At 48.8% G+C, this 12608-nt stretch overlaps 3 protein-coding genes and 1 pseudogene across 4 annotated transcripts; 3 read left to right on the forward strand and 1 right to left on the reverse strand.

The window, feature by feature from the left end:
* Positions 1-995: 995 nt before the first annotated feature.
* Positions 996-4042, forward strand: LACBIDRAFT_295303 (uncharacterized protein; the record flags this gene model as incomplete). Its single annotated transcript, XM_001886015.1, has 9 exons — positions 996-1018; positions 1040-1113; positions 1264-1374; positions 1492-1563; positions 1629-2082; positions 2225-2247; positions 2415-2728; positions 2776-2873; positions 2912-4042. The coding sequence occupies 9 exons, from the start codon at positions 996-998 to the stop codon at positions 3342-3344; spliced, it is 1602 nt and encodes a 533-aa protein (XP_001886050.1). The 3' UTR covers positions 3345-4042.
* A 70-nt stretch (positions 4043-4112) lies between these two features.
* Positions 4113-5655, forward strand: LACBIDRAFT_253482 (annotated as a pseudogene; the record flags this gene model as incomplete). Its single annotated transcript has 8 exons — positions 4113-4283; positions 4349-4415; positions 4475-4580; positions 4658-4810; positions 4869-5062; positions 5120-5270; positions 5337-5398; positions 5459-5655. Coding segments are annotated over 8 exons (1101 nt in total).
* A 435-nt stretch (positions 5656-6090) lies between these two features.
* On the forward strand, positions 6091-7925 carry LACBIDRAFT_307487 (uncharacterized protein; the record flags this gene model as incomplete). Its single annotated transcript, XM_001886016.1, has 3 exons — positions 6091-6556; positions 6609-6951; positions 7004-7925. The coding sequence occupies 3 exons, from the start codon at positions 6091-6093 to the stop codon at positions 7923-7925; spliced, it is 1731 nt and encodes a 576-aa protein (XP_001886051.1).
* A 530-nt stretch (positions 7926-8455) lies between these two features.
* LACBIDRAFT_331690 (uncharacterized protein) lies at positions 8456-12178 on the reverse strand (the record flags this gene model as incomplete). Its single annotated transcript, XM_001886103.1, has 17 exons — positions 8456-8494; positions 8573-8745; positions 8812-8864; positions 8916-8987; positions 9039-9261; positions 9400-9522; positions 9584-9934; positions 10002-10071; positions 10125-10359; positions 10423-10597; positions 10665-10711; positions 10767-10907; positions 10966-11003; positions 11056-11619; positions 11691-11799; positions 11855-12062; positions 12115-12178. The coding sequence occupies 17 exons, from the start codon at positions 12176-12178 to the stop codon at positions 8456-8458; spliced, it is 2685 nt and encodes an 894-aa protein (XP_001886138.1).
* Between the last annotated feature and the right edge of the window lie 430 nt (positions 12179-12608).

The following is a 12608-nucleotide window of genomic DNA, read 5'->3' on the forward strand; positions in this document are numbered from 1 at the left end:
AGCAAACAGATTGAGAGATATCTCACAGGCCATTTCAGTATCTGCTGACACAAGGCCAACATACGGAACAGGAGTGATTGCAGGAGAGGTAGGGAGGAGGGAATCTATATTGGTGTTACCAATGATGAATAATAGAGGTTTTGGGGTAATGCAGACCAGTGGGGGCAGGTAAGACTCGTTGCCGGCACTCAACCACTCTACCCCCATAGACATCAACCTGATCACCTGCAAAAATGATTCGATAAGCAATCAATGTTCACTATAGGGCAGGAAGATTGAGAGTATTTTACTGGTGACGTCCACTGCATGGATGGTTGAAGGTAAGATAGGTGGGGCAGAGTTAGGGCGAGCTATATCGATGCTAGTACCATCCGCGGATTCACGTATTGGAGAGAATAATTTCAAGATAGGCGGGGCAGAGTTGGGGCGAGCTATATTGATGCTGGAACCATCCGCGGATCGAGGTATTGGGGAGTGTAAACTCATGAATGGAGTTTCCAGACTGTAGAGCGGTTCGACAAAAAGGTCACTGGGTAGGGCACACATTGTAGACGACGAGATGGATGTTAAGAGGAAGATGCGGGTAGGGTGTCTTGTTTTGGGTGTGGCTATGCGAAAAAGATAACTCCGCTTTCCCAGAGCCCCAAGTTGAGTCGTTGACCACCAACGCCTTTTTCCCCCACCAGAGGGACGCCCTGCGACTCACTTATGGGCTCTCGTACTTGTAAAATTGTCCGTGTCAAGTCGAGGTTGTCTTTTTTCGGCCAGCTTCGATTGGGGTACGGCTTCCAGTCTCGAAGCAACCATAGACTCAATGACGACTCGTCCAATGTTTCTCTCTATGTTGTTCAGCCACTGCCGACATCGCCTGGATACCCTTACTCGACCTCTCGCTGCAATCAAAACGAAACCCGATGGACGCTTTCGTCAACATGTGCCGATGTAGAGAGAGCGGGGAGTCGTTGGGATTTCAAGCATGCGCGAAGAGTTAAGTCATGGGCGAGTGCACCAGCTCTGAGTGAGTTCCTCCTTTCATCAGATTTACTCCCCTTTCTACCTCACCTCGTTTTCCCCTTCTGCAACAAACTTTCCCCCTTTGTTCCGCATGCCCCCGTCAGTCTAACATACTGATAATTCTCTGACAGTTCCGGGGTCCTCTTAACTTCCTTTACGAACGTCATGTTTCTAAAGCGGGCAATGCCGCAAGGACAGCTTTCTACTGGCACAGCAATTGAAATCGGGAAGTTTACTGCATCCTTGCAGTAAGAGAGGATTGGAATCGACCTCCCAAGTCCATCTTTGGACTCCCACCCGGCAACCCACTCGAAGCCACTTTGCATATGACGGAGGAAACCTTGTTAGCTCAAGTTGATCGTCAGTATTTCTTTCTTAGAAGTCAACAACGCATGCCCTAAACGGCTTTTCATTGCAGACACGATTCCCAGCTCAACGACGCTGATACGCTCTGAAAAGCTCCACACACCATGCTAGGTCACTGCCGTCCACCTGATCATGAACGCAAGCCTCAGCTGGAGAGTAGGGATAACGGCTATTTCTCCCTCGGTAAGTTATCGCCCTCGCATATATTCGATCTTTTGCCTCGCTAACTGCTCCCGTTCGTTACTCAGGTCCTGGTTTCATAACACCAACGCAAGCCCCTCTTCGACGTCTTTCTAAGGACCACCACGACGCGGCCACTCGCATCCCTTCGTGGATCGACTCGCGAAGGAGATTTCGCTATGGGTCAATCCATCTGACGAACTCGCCTCCATACCTAGTCTCAAATTTTTGCCAGTGGCCGCAGGCAGATCTCTCACATACATCGATCGCCTCATCGGCTGCGCCCACCTTGTGGCTATTCGGCCATTCTCCTCTGCCAAAGCTCGCTCAGTGCTCGAAGCTTCTCGGTTACTTCACTCCCGACTATGTGTCGTTACACACATGCATACCACCCAATGGCCCCAATCTCTGCCTGGACTCAGCTTTCACACCGCGTAGATTATACGTCATACGTGTCCATCCGCACGTAACAGTTTATCGGTATCCTTTCCATTCTCTGAAGACCGCGCGCAGGCCATCGAGGTTCGTGTCCCGCAGCAGGGGGTCAAGGAGAAATGGGTGCGAATCGAGTTGAGGAAGGTAGAGATGTTGCCCGGGGTTGAACAGGCCAACACATATCACAACTTCGTTGGACAGAGCCCAGTGAATCTGTGGAACTCCACAGAGGAATACGCCCTACTACGTTCGGTGAGTACCGTCCTCTTGGATCATATCCGTTTGCTAAATTTCTTGCACCAAGATGTCCCATTTTCGATTCGGATACCTGAATCTATTCCGCCCAGCATCATTTGGAGAATCGTTGGTGGGCAGGCTCCACGTTCGATGATCCATTTTGCTGAAATTTTCTTTTGTAGCTGGCGTCAATCATGAGCTGGTGGCTAGTGCCAAGGTACCCCGTTGTCGCACAAGGATCTGCTCCTTCTCGGTGCCTTCTGCTGCTCCTCCCGCACAGACACCAGCCTCACGTTCAGCTTCGTTTAAACCCGCAGTTCCACAGTATTTGACTGCAGAACAGGAAAAAGCTGCTTTGAGGCGATACGAAGAAGCAAAGAGGGCAGTGGACCGTACTCAAGGTGGATTCATGAGTGATGATGGTCACGGCTCAAGATCGACCCTATTCCCTATGATTCGCTGTATCCTTCTGCCCCTGCCGGGTCTTCCTCCCAAAGTGGGCCAGCAGCAGATGACATTGTAGCACCACCCTCTGGTCCTCAGGCTATTCTGTCGGAAAAGGAGCGTATGCGACGCGTATACGAGTCTCAGGATGCTGCTGCACTTCGCAATAACGTCAATATGGAATCACCTTTGAACACGTATTCTTCTCCAATCCCTAGTTCTTCTTTCCTTTCAGTGATTATGCAGACGCCACTGCGCAAAAAGAAGCTTTGAGACGCAAATTTGAGGCTCGTGATGCTCTATCGCGCGAAAACAGCGCCAATGTTCAGCCACAAACGCCTCCTTGTTCCAACAGCACTACCGGACAAGTTAGATCTCCTGCACGAACTCGGAGTGCTAGTTCTACGGGAGGTCCACGGCCAACACCTGTACCACCCACTGCAGGGGGCAGTGGTAGGGTACTTTCGGCCACCGAAGAAAAGGCGATGCTCAAAGCCAGGTACGAAGCTATGGAGGCTCCTCAACCGCTGCGTATGAATGGAAGCACTCTAAGTCCATTAAATGGCCGACAAGCCAATGCGAGTGTTTCCCCTTCTCCTTCTTCCAGTGTCCCTGGTCGCGTTGGAGAATCTCCTGCCCCCCCCCTGCGCAAACTCCCCCACCCCTGATGCCCAGACCTCCCGCGGAATACATCCAAGAAACACAGGAGGAACATGCACGTGTTTCGAGGTTCACTATAAATGGAAAGAATTCGTTTTTTGATGAACATGATCATCTGAACCATTCTCCGAACATGATCAATGGGAAAGGAACCGGGCTCCATCTCCGTTGCCCAGTGCGGCTGCGAATGACCAGCAGCAGTTCACACCTCTCCTGGCCGGGTACGAGGGATCCAGTGTTGCCCTCAAGTCTCCTGGGCCCCCACCCCCGCTTCCACCAAAACCTGCTGAGTGAGAGAGAACCACGTTCACCACTACGTTTCCCTCCTCCCCCCTATATCCCGTTTTCCATCTCAACTCATTTGTCTCTCTGTTCTTGCCGTTTGGCTCCATACCCTCCCTCGCGCTGAAACTGTTTATTACACTTTCACCTTGCCCCCTATTGCCTGTGATATTGTTGGTATCATTCCCCTTGTTTTCATTACTACCACCATCTGTTTTCCATACAGCCGTATGTATGCTACCATTACTCACATCTTGGTGATACGCAGATTCACCCCAACGCTCGTTTAACCTATGATCCCTACTCTCTCTGGCTCAAACTAATGACGGGAGGATGGCAATAACCTAGCATGGCTTTTTGAGAGCGTTTTAGCTTGGTATTAGCGTCATATTTTCGTTCCAATCATTATCTAATCTTATCTCGCAACTCATGGCCAACACCGGTTACTACCAAGTCACTATCTCCGGGTCGTCCAACAGAACTCGTGCAAGTATATGGCGGCCCAGTGTCTCCCCAAGTATACGAAAGCTCTAACCCTTCGCCAATCATCAGTTGAGCGGAAACCCACCTACCACGATGTAGTCTTGGAATCTAGATCACTCCCACCATTGAAAACAGGGGAATTGCTTGTTAGAATCAATGCTGCTGCTTTCAACCACAAGGATGTATGCACCCTGAAATCTCTCTCTCTTCCACGAATAAAGCTCATTCATATACAATGGCCGCAAAGGTATGGATACGGATGGGCCAGTATCCTGGAATTGTTATGGGGAGCGTTCTCGGTGGGGATGGTGCAGGTAAGTCGCTGGGCATGCCACATCGAAGTGAGCACGCCGAACTGACTACCTCAGTACAGGTGTTGTCATCGCCTCTGGAAACACAGGAGACCCATTGCTAGATAAACGCGTGTTTCTCACCCCTAGTCGAGGTTGGGAGAAAGCCCCAGACGCCCCCGAGTCGAGGTACGGCAATTCGCTAACCACTGGCACCCTGACAGGTCTTACACAAGTCAGCTAATCTCCTTATTGCTCAAATTTAGATTTGGTATCCTCGGTGGCGGCTCTTTTCCGCCCCTTGGAACTTTTACACAATATGTGGTGGTCGAACGAGATCAAGTGATATTGTCCCCTGACCACCTAGACGATGTTCATGCTGCAGCGTGGCCTATTGGTGGTGTTACAGCTTGGAGGTAGTAAGATATCTGTCCTCTACCGGATATCTTTTGAAAAAACATTGACGCCTCGTTGTAGAGCCGTTTCCGTAAATGCGAACGTTCAACAAGGTCAGAACGTGCTCATAACAGGCATAGGCGGTGGCGTAGCTCTCATCGCGTTGCAGCTATGCATTGCAAAGGGTGCTTCCGTCTATGTGACGAGCGGCAACCCGGAAAAGATCCAGAAAGCTATAGCACTTGGAGCCAAGGGAGGTGCGAACTACAAAGACAGTAAGTGCAGAATTAACTTGTACCGTATCCTACTAATCTCCGACTGTTAATAAAAAGAGGACTGGCCTGCTGAAATCGGGGCTTTAGTCCAATCCCATAACCAGAAGGGCACCATGTTGGATGCCGTTATCGACTCTGGCGGAGGTGATATTCTAGGCCAGATAAGCAACTACTTGAAGCAAGGCGGGAAAGTGGTTTGCTATGGCATGTACGCACAACACCAATCCATACCCACTGCATAACCCAGAACGAAACCTTCCACGTCTTTTTTTAGGACCGCAAGCCCAAAGATCACATTCACGATGCGCGAAGTGTTGAGGAATCAACAGCTGCTAGGTGCGCTTCCATCGCGAACGGCCGTTCTACCTGATCTCTAACACCACTGGTTCACCCTAGGCTCTACGATGGGTTCCCACAAAGACTTGGAAGACGCCACTAGGTTCATTGAGAAGCACCACATCGTGCCTATCGTTACGCACGTCCTCCACGGGTTGGAATCGGCAGAAGAGGGGTTTGAGATGGTGAAGCGCGGAGACCACTTTGGTAAAGTTGTCATCAAGATGGTGCATACCGACAAGTTGCCGAAACTGTAAGGCGATTTCAGTTGAGTAGCATCTTCGCGCGCAGAACAGATATTGGCACAGATAGATTCTTCGTATCAATATGTGGCATGCATAAGGGAGGATTCGAACAGAAAGAAATGCCCGTATCAGGTGTTGGTGTCATTTATGATTTGGGTGTCATCCCAAATAAGACGTTCAAGCCACATATGTTGCGTGCGCGAAAAAGAGGATCTCTGCAGTGTCTAGATGTACATCAGAGCACAGGGAAACCCGTTTGTATGTAGTGCGGGAGACTAGGGTGCAGTTTGTTCGACGATCACAAGCATTTGAAGTGTACAAACATCACCACCAAATGACCACATCAAGCAATGAGCAACCACTGAATTCTCCTAAACTCCCTGACACAATTTACTAAATGTCTGAGCCACCACTCCTAAACAGCCGAAACTTCATCGTTATCCCACTATGTCTTCACAACAGGCATTTGACCCAACATTCGCGTCCATCGTCGAAATTTCAAGCTATATGCAACCATGGCCGATACTTTATGAAAATCATCCCCTTGCTCAATTTCATGCAAAGTTTTGGGGCAAGAACATGGCGGACGAGGAGAAGCAGTGGCTTGACGCTCAAAAGGCCAGTCCTGCAACGGGAAGTGAGTTTGGGTTACGGAATCAGGTAGGAGAGGACGCCGTCGTTAACGAGAAGATGGTAGTGGATGTAACCATGGATGAGGCAACGACAATGGATCCAGATGACGATATCATTCCGGGTTGTTATATGCTCGACATTGGCATTGATGGACTGATTTCAAAACTGTGGATCAGAGCTGAATACATTCGTGTTTTCAATTCTGTTAACGCTCATTATGACGAACCCTCGTTCGTCGGTAAAGCACCCTGTGCAGTCGTCACAGGCCAACCAGGGATCGGTGAGCTTGTCACCTCCTCAGATTGTTTCGAAAATGACAGTTTTGCACAAAGGCAAGAGCGTATGGGTCTATTACGCTTTGCGCCGATGCTTTGCCGAAAGGAGGCCGGTCATTTGGTACTTCAAACAACGCTGCCACTTGTTTGTGGAGGAAGGTGTCTACGAGATGCCTAACGACTTTCAGAGAGCCGAACTCAAATCATTCATTTGGACCTTTGTCGATTCCGATGAGGACTCTGTGGGCATTCCAGACTATCTAGTCCCTCGCGGTACTCCACTTTTTGTCATTTTCTCCACCTCTCCACGTCGTGCAAGGTGGTCGCGTTTACACAAGACGGTGATGGCCCCGCTAGTTGCGATCATGAATCCATGGAAAAGGAAAGAGATCTTACGAGCGTAAGTCCAGTATCTGATTTTTCGACAAAGCTCACACCTTAAAGAACTTTAGTGCATCGATATACCCCCTAGGTCGCATCAATGAGTCTCGCACCAACGAAATATTCGACCAGCTTGGTCCTACCCCTCGCCTCTGTATCGAATATCAACTAGACCCTAATGCTCTGAGTTTGTACGAAAAGGACATCTGCACTGCACTCTCGAAGGTCACGTCAAAAGACCTGGAATTGTTGCTCGTCGCCGCTGGCAATGGGGGCCTTGGGATTGATTCCATGTTTGACACGATTGCTCTCCTCACCCGCCAATCATTAGACGATGCGTATAGCCCAGGCATGGCCACTCCCATCACTCCTTACATCCAATCAAGACTCTCCTATCAGTTCCGCAACCTGGAACGCAAGGAACTTTTGCGTCTCTACAAGACCTTTGCAAAGGTGCGTGAAGGTAGGAAGATGGCTGGTGTTTTCTTCGAGGCCCTTGCACAGAGAAACCTTCAGGAGGGAATCACACTCGAGGTCGTTCCGATGGTCAAGTTGGATGAAGCCCGAAATGGAGTGCCTCAGTGGTGCTCCCGCCACGTATCCACAATCAATTCAAAACCGGAGGAACAGCGTATGGTGGCGTTGAACATCGATATCGATCCCATCCGAACGGAAGAATTCGCAGAAAACAAACGCCTGTCCCTTGCCCGCGATGTCATGTATGTCCCGGAAGCGGACAACAAGGTGGCACTCAACTCGTTTATCTGGCTCAATGAGGGGCTTTTCATCTTCCAGTTCACTACTGCAGAAGCCCATGGTCTACTCGACTTCTTCAAAGAATATGTGGACCCATTCCCGTCGAGCTGCAAAATTTTATTTATTGTTGGACCCAAGCAGCAACTAACCTGTCCGCAACCACGAAATGCCACCTTACGTGAGTTGGATATGTACTCTGCAGTAGTTGATGTGGAGGCAGAAATATCTTACTGGTAGGACCAAATTGGGCTGTTCGTCGTCGTACAACTTGAACTAAGTATCGTTGTACCTGATCTCTAACACGACTCGTTCACCTTGGGTTTCCACAAATACCCACTAAATTCGTTGAGAAGGCATCGTGCCTATCGTCACGCACGCCTTCGCGAGTTGAAGTTGGCAGAAGATGGGATCAAGCTGATGAAGTGTGGTGGTAAAGTTGAGCATCTACATTCGCGTACAGAACAGATATCGGTACAAATGAATGCTTCGTATCAACATGTGGCATACATGAGGTAGAAAGGAATGTCCGTATGGGAGATTTCATCAGGAAATCAGGAATCGGAGTGAGAGTGTTGGTAATATCTAAAATAAGGGAATAAGTTACGTTCAAGCTATATATGTTGCGTGCGCAAAAGGTATCGTCCCAAAAGATCTCTGCAGCGTCTAGGAATTCAAGAGTCCAAAGTCAAAGTCCAAAGTCCAAAAGTAAACGAAGTGACCAGAGATGGAGATAATGTAGATGTAATGAACGGGAGTGATTATATCAATCAATACGAGAAGATCATCAACCACGGGTTAAGCACGATCTACACGAACGCAAGGAAATAAAGAATCCATCATCAGCTCTAAAAAAACCCCATCAAAGAGAAAAGAGAAAAACCCACAGGAAGTAGTATATGACACCCAACAACCAAAGAAAGCGGAATAACCAACGCATAGTTCCACCCTTCGATCTGCCACCCAAACGGCACCACATCAGTGGTGAATATGATCATCATGGCGATGCACGCAAAACAGATGATGAAGGACAACTTGAAGCGTTCCCAGATTCTTGGGACTGCAAGTGATTGTTGTTAGTGCTGAAGCAATAAGAGAGGAGGGAGAGGAGGAAGAAGCCACAAACCTTCAATCCAGAATGAAGACCTTTCGACTTCTTTTCCCGTTGATCCCCAAGTCCTAAAATACATCATCAGCGGGCCGAAATATCGAGGCATAACAATATCTCACATATCGTACGAGAACAGATGCGCCAGGAGAGCGGTTGAGAGATGTATACTCAGCCCACCAAAGAAGAATAAGCTGTTGACCATATTAGTCGTCACAATCCTCACAGCTTGTGAAAACACTCACAAGAAAGGTATCCACCTCAAGTTCTCCAAAAGCGCACCAGCCATATTCCTATGCCCAAGCCGATATTCCAGGAGCGTGTACCCCACATTTCCTATACCAGGAAAGACAGCCGTGCACGCAAGGAGAATCTCGAAACTGTGTAGATAGAATTGATCGATTTGGAATGAAAGACCCAGTAAGAGATAGTTCATAATCGAGCCGAAACACGCGGCTGCGATACCGTCTGTAGATGGGATGTTAGAAAGGTTGATTGATACTTGGGCACGCTTCGGGTAATTGATGGACTTACAATACGAGAACATATCTAGAACAGAATACGAGTGAGCCAAATTAGAAAGATGAGAGATGAAACGAGGCATACAAGACATCATTCCAATCTTATAATGAAGCGGTGCCTTCGACCATACGAAACCACGGAGTTGGGGACTGATAGGTCCATGACGCCACCACTTGATAAGGGGGTTGAAGATGATCTCGTTACAGCCTACAAGAACGCCATCAGCCTTGACAAACACAATGGAAAGAGGGAAGAAAGAGAGACAAACCATAAGCATACTTCTGCCACCTCGCAAGCTCATCAACAACAGTCAACGACACACCCTCCTTAAACCCCCCCTCAGAATACGTCGCCCAGCGCAAAGTATACCCCTTCAACAAGAGCCTAAGCGCAAGATCAAAGTCCTCAGAGACGTTAGCCTCCGACCACTGCTTTCGCCTCCCATCCGCCGGATCGATAAACGCCGCGTCTTGTACTGCAGACCACCGTAGAAAGGCATTATGTCCCACAAAAGGCGCTACTTCGCCATTAGCGCACCCGAGAGAGATGCACTTGTTAATGCGCCGCGTGAAGTGGGTTATGCCGTTTTCAAAGTAATGGTGTGCGACTTGCATGACATCTTAGAAGTGGGAAAGTTGAGCGCGTGTGAAAATAGGAGGAGAAAAGAGAGAGAGAGAGAGACTTACCAGATTCATGTTGGATAATAGCCACATCCGGAGACTCTCCCATCTCCCTTGCAGCATCCCTAAAACAATCCTTCAGAGTGGCCAGTCAACCTTAGCCAACTTCCTCACAAAATAAGGGCATACCTCCGGGACAACCGTATCCGAATCAATAATCAAAATAATCTCGCCCACCCTCAACGACTTCCCATTCGCACAGCGGGGCTTCCACTTCTTCCCACTTTCTTCATACATCTCCTCTTGCGCCATGCGCATAGCCTGGTCCTCGAGGTAATCGTCCCCGTTATCCTGCGCGCCCTGCGCTTCCAGCTGTGCGAGGAACTTCTCGAGCTTGAGTGAGAGTTGCAGACCATAGTTCATGCTGGTGAATCGAATCAGTAAGCTGCTTAATTGCATTGAATCGAAGTGGAGGGAAAACACCCACTTGCTAGCCTTCTTGAACTTGCCCGCCCTCTTGAACCCTTCAGGTGAGGATGAATGAGGCGGCCTAGCTACCCAGCCAATATTGTGGTTGGCGTAGAATGCAATACGCTCGTTCTGGTCGGTCTCTGGTATGCATTGCATACCGTCGTCGCAGATGAAGATTGCCGAGGTTCCTCCTAATTCATCAATCATCATGAGACGTTGGAGAGATGTATAAAGAAAGATGGGGAAACTTGCCTTGACGAGCATACGTCTGCATAGCTCTCTTTACTGAAAAAACGGACAGGGATCTACAGAGCGCAAATTACGGTTAATATATGCTGTTGAAATGCAAAACACGCATACATGGTCTGCTCCAAACTCTCCTTGTACACTGGCATTTGGATAGTGATATGCGGCAGATTATTGTCAATCTCTGGGTTCGGCGCGGGTTTGATGGCGGAGTAGTACATTGAGTTTTCATGATATTGCGCTACAGGGCCAAGTCTGGCGAGGGAAGAATGTAAATATATGCGCTTGAGATTAAGTACAATGGGAAACGCACACCAGGCAGATGTTACCGATGAGTTGGAGGCAAAAGAACTGCAGCAGGTTTACTCAGTAGAGTGGTATGGGAGGGAAGATGTGGACGTACGATGGATACGCAATAAATGACAGGTAAAGTAGCCAGCAGGGCAAACCGAGTCATACTCCCATCTAAAGCGTATTCTTCGAGGAGTACACGAATACCCGACGACATGAAATCTGACGCACGCGTAAGTGGAAAGCGTAGCACGTAAGACAATAAAAGAAACGTACAAGCAGCCAACGCAGCACCAAGCCCCGCATACATAGGCCCAATAAGAACCAATTTCCTCTCCTCTCTCTTGCCTGGGGTGCCCTTCTCTGGGTCAGCATTGACAGCAGCCCCATTGCGAGGCTTCAATTTCCAGCCCCACCAGTTGTCTTTCGGAGACGGCTTTTCTGTCTTGGACTCGTCCTCGTTTGACTGCTCTTCCGCCTCTTTCTCATTGAGCTCTGGTAACACTTCTTCTCTCGTCTGTGAGGAGTTGAGGGAACTAGCCAATGACGGGGTCTGTTTCCGCCCGATGGCCCGTGTGCGCCATATATGCTTGATGAGCTTTTCCTCGAACTCTCTACAGAGCGGTATCATGCCTTCTAAAGCATAACTCCAGAGAACGACCGCATTTTCGTCTCGCTGAAGAGAAAATTCCCAGTGTAAGCAACGGGTGCATTACGAAGGAGTGAAAGAAGTTGTGGGGAACGTACGATAAAAGCACCGCATTGATCCTTCTCTGCCTGGGGCAGCTGATCCATCGATTGTAAGATTTGGATGCGGGTGTTTTGGTCGAGATATAACGAATCGTCCGTTGCGCCGCTGATCAATTAGGTGAGAAAATGCGCATTTGAGTGAGTAGTGAAAGCCTGCTTACATTTTACGAATGGCAGCGTGTACGGCGGCACTGCGTATTTTGACTGCGACGACTGGGTTGAGTCTCCGAACTGCAGCCTCGAAGGGGATGAGTGAACGGTTCTCATAAGGGAACAAGCGGAAGAAACCGCTGTCGACGCGTATGGCTACACCCGTCGAGGCGGTATCTTGTGAAGGCATGAACCAGTTGTCCTGTTGCGTGTTCTCATCTGCGCAGAGATTAGATGAATATTATTGGTGAACACGATGAAAGAAACTGACAGATTTTGTGAAGCCATGCGTCCCAGAGATCATAGTCGCTGTTTTGGATGGTGACCGCGGTCATGGAGGATTAAGGGGCGTGGATTAGCAGTAGTAAGGTAACTTTTAGTAGTAAAGAGGGAGGGGGCAAGAGCGGGGACCAAAGAACCAAGTGAAGGCTTTATGGACATCATGGACAGCGATATACTTAGTAGTAGGAAGGAACATGATGGCCTTTCCAAAAACGTAAATTTACGAGTTATTTCCTGCCCACCACGGACCCTTCCCTTCGACACAAATATCCCCATACAGTCCTTCATCCTGACACTGATATTGGTGTCAACTGCAAGTGAGCATCATTATCATTTCTCCGTGCCCTCCATTCTCACCTTCTACCGCACCTGACACAGTACCTTTTCTTCTCTTATAGACAACTTTTGTTGAGATCATTATACCCGTTATCGATTCGACGAGTGGGACAAATTATGATCCTACATAACAGACTGTATCACAAT

Source organism: Laccaria bicolor, genomic scaffold (genome assembly GCF_000143565.1).
Source record: "Laccaria bicolor S238N-H82 LACBIscaffold_35 genomic scaffold, whole genome shotgun sequence".
Classification (NCBI taxonomy): domain Eukaryota; kingdom Fungi; phylum Basidiomycota; class Agaricomycetes; order Agaricales; family Hydnangiaceae; genus Laccaria; species Laccaria bicolor.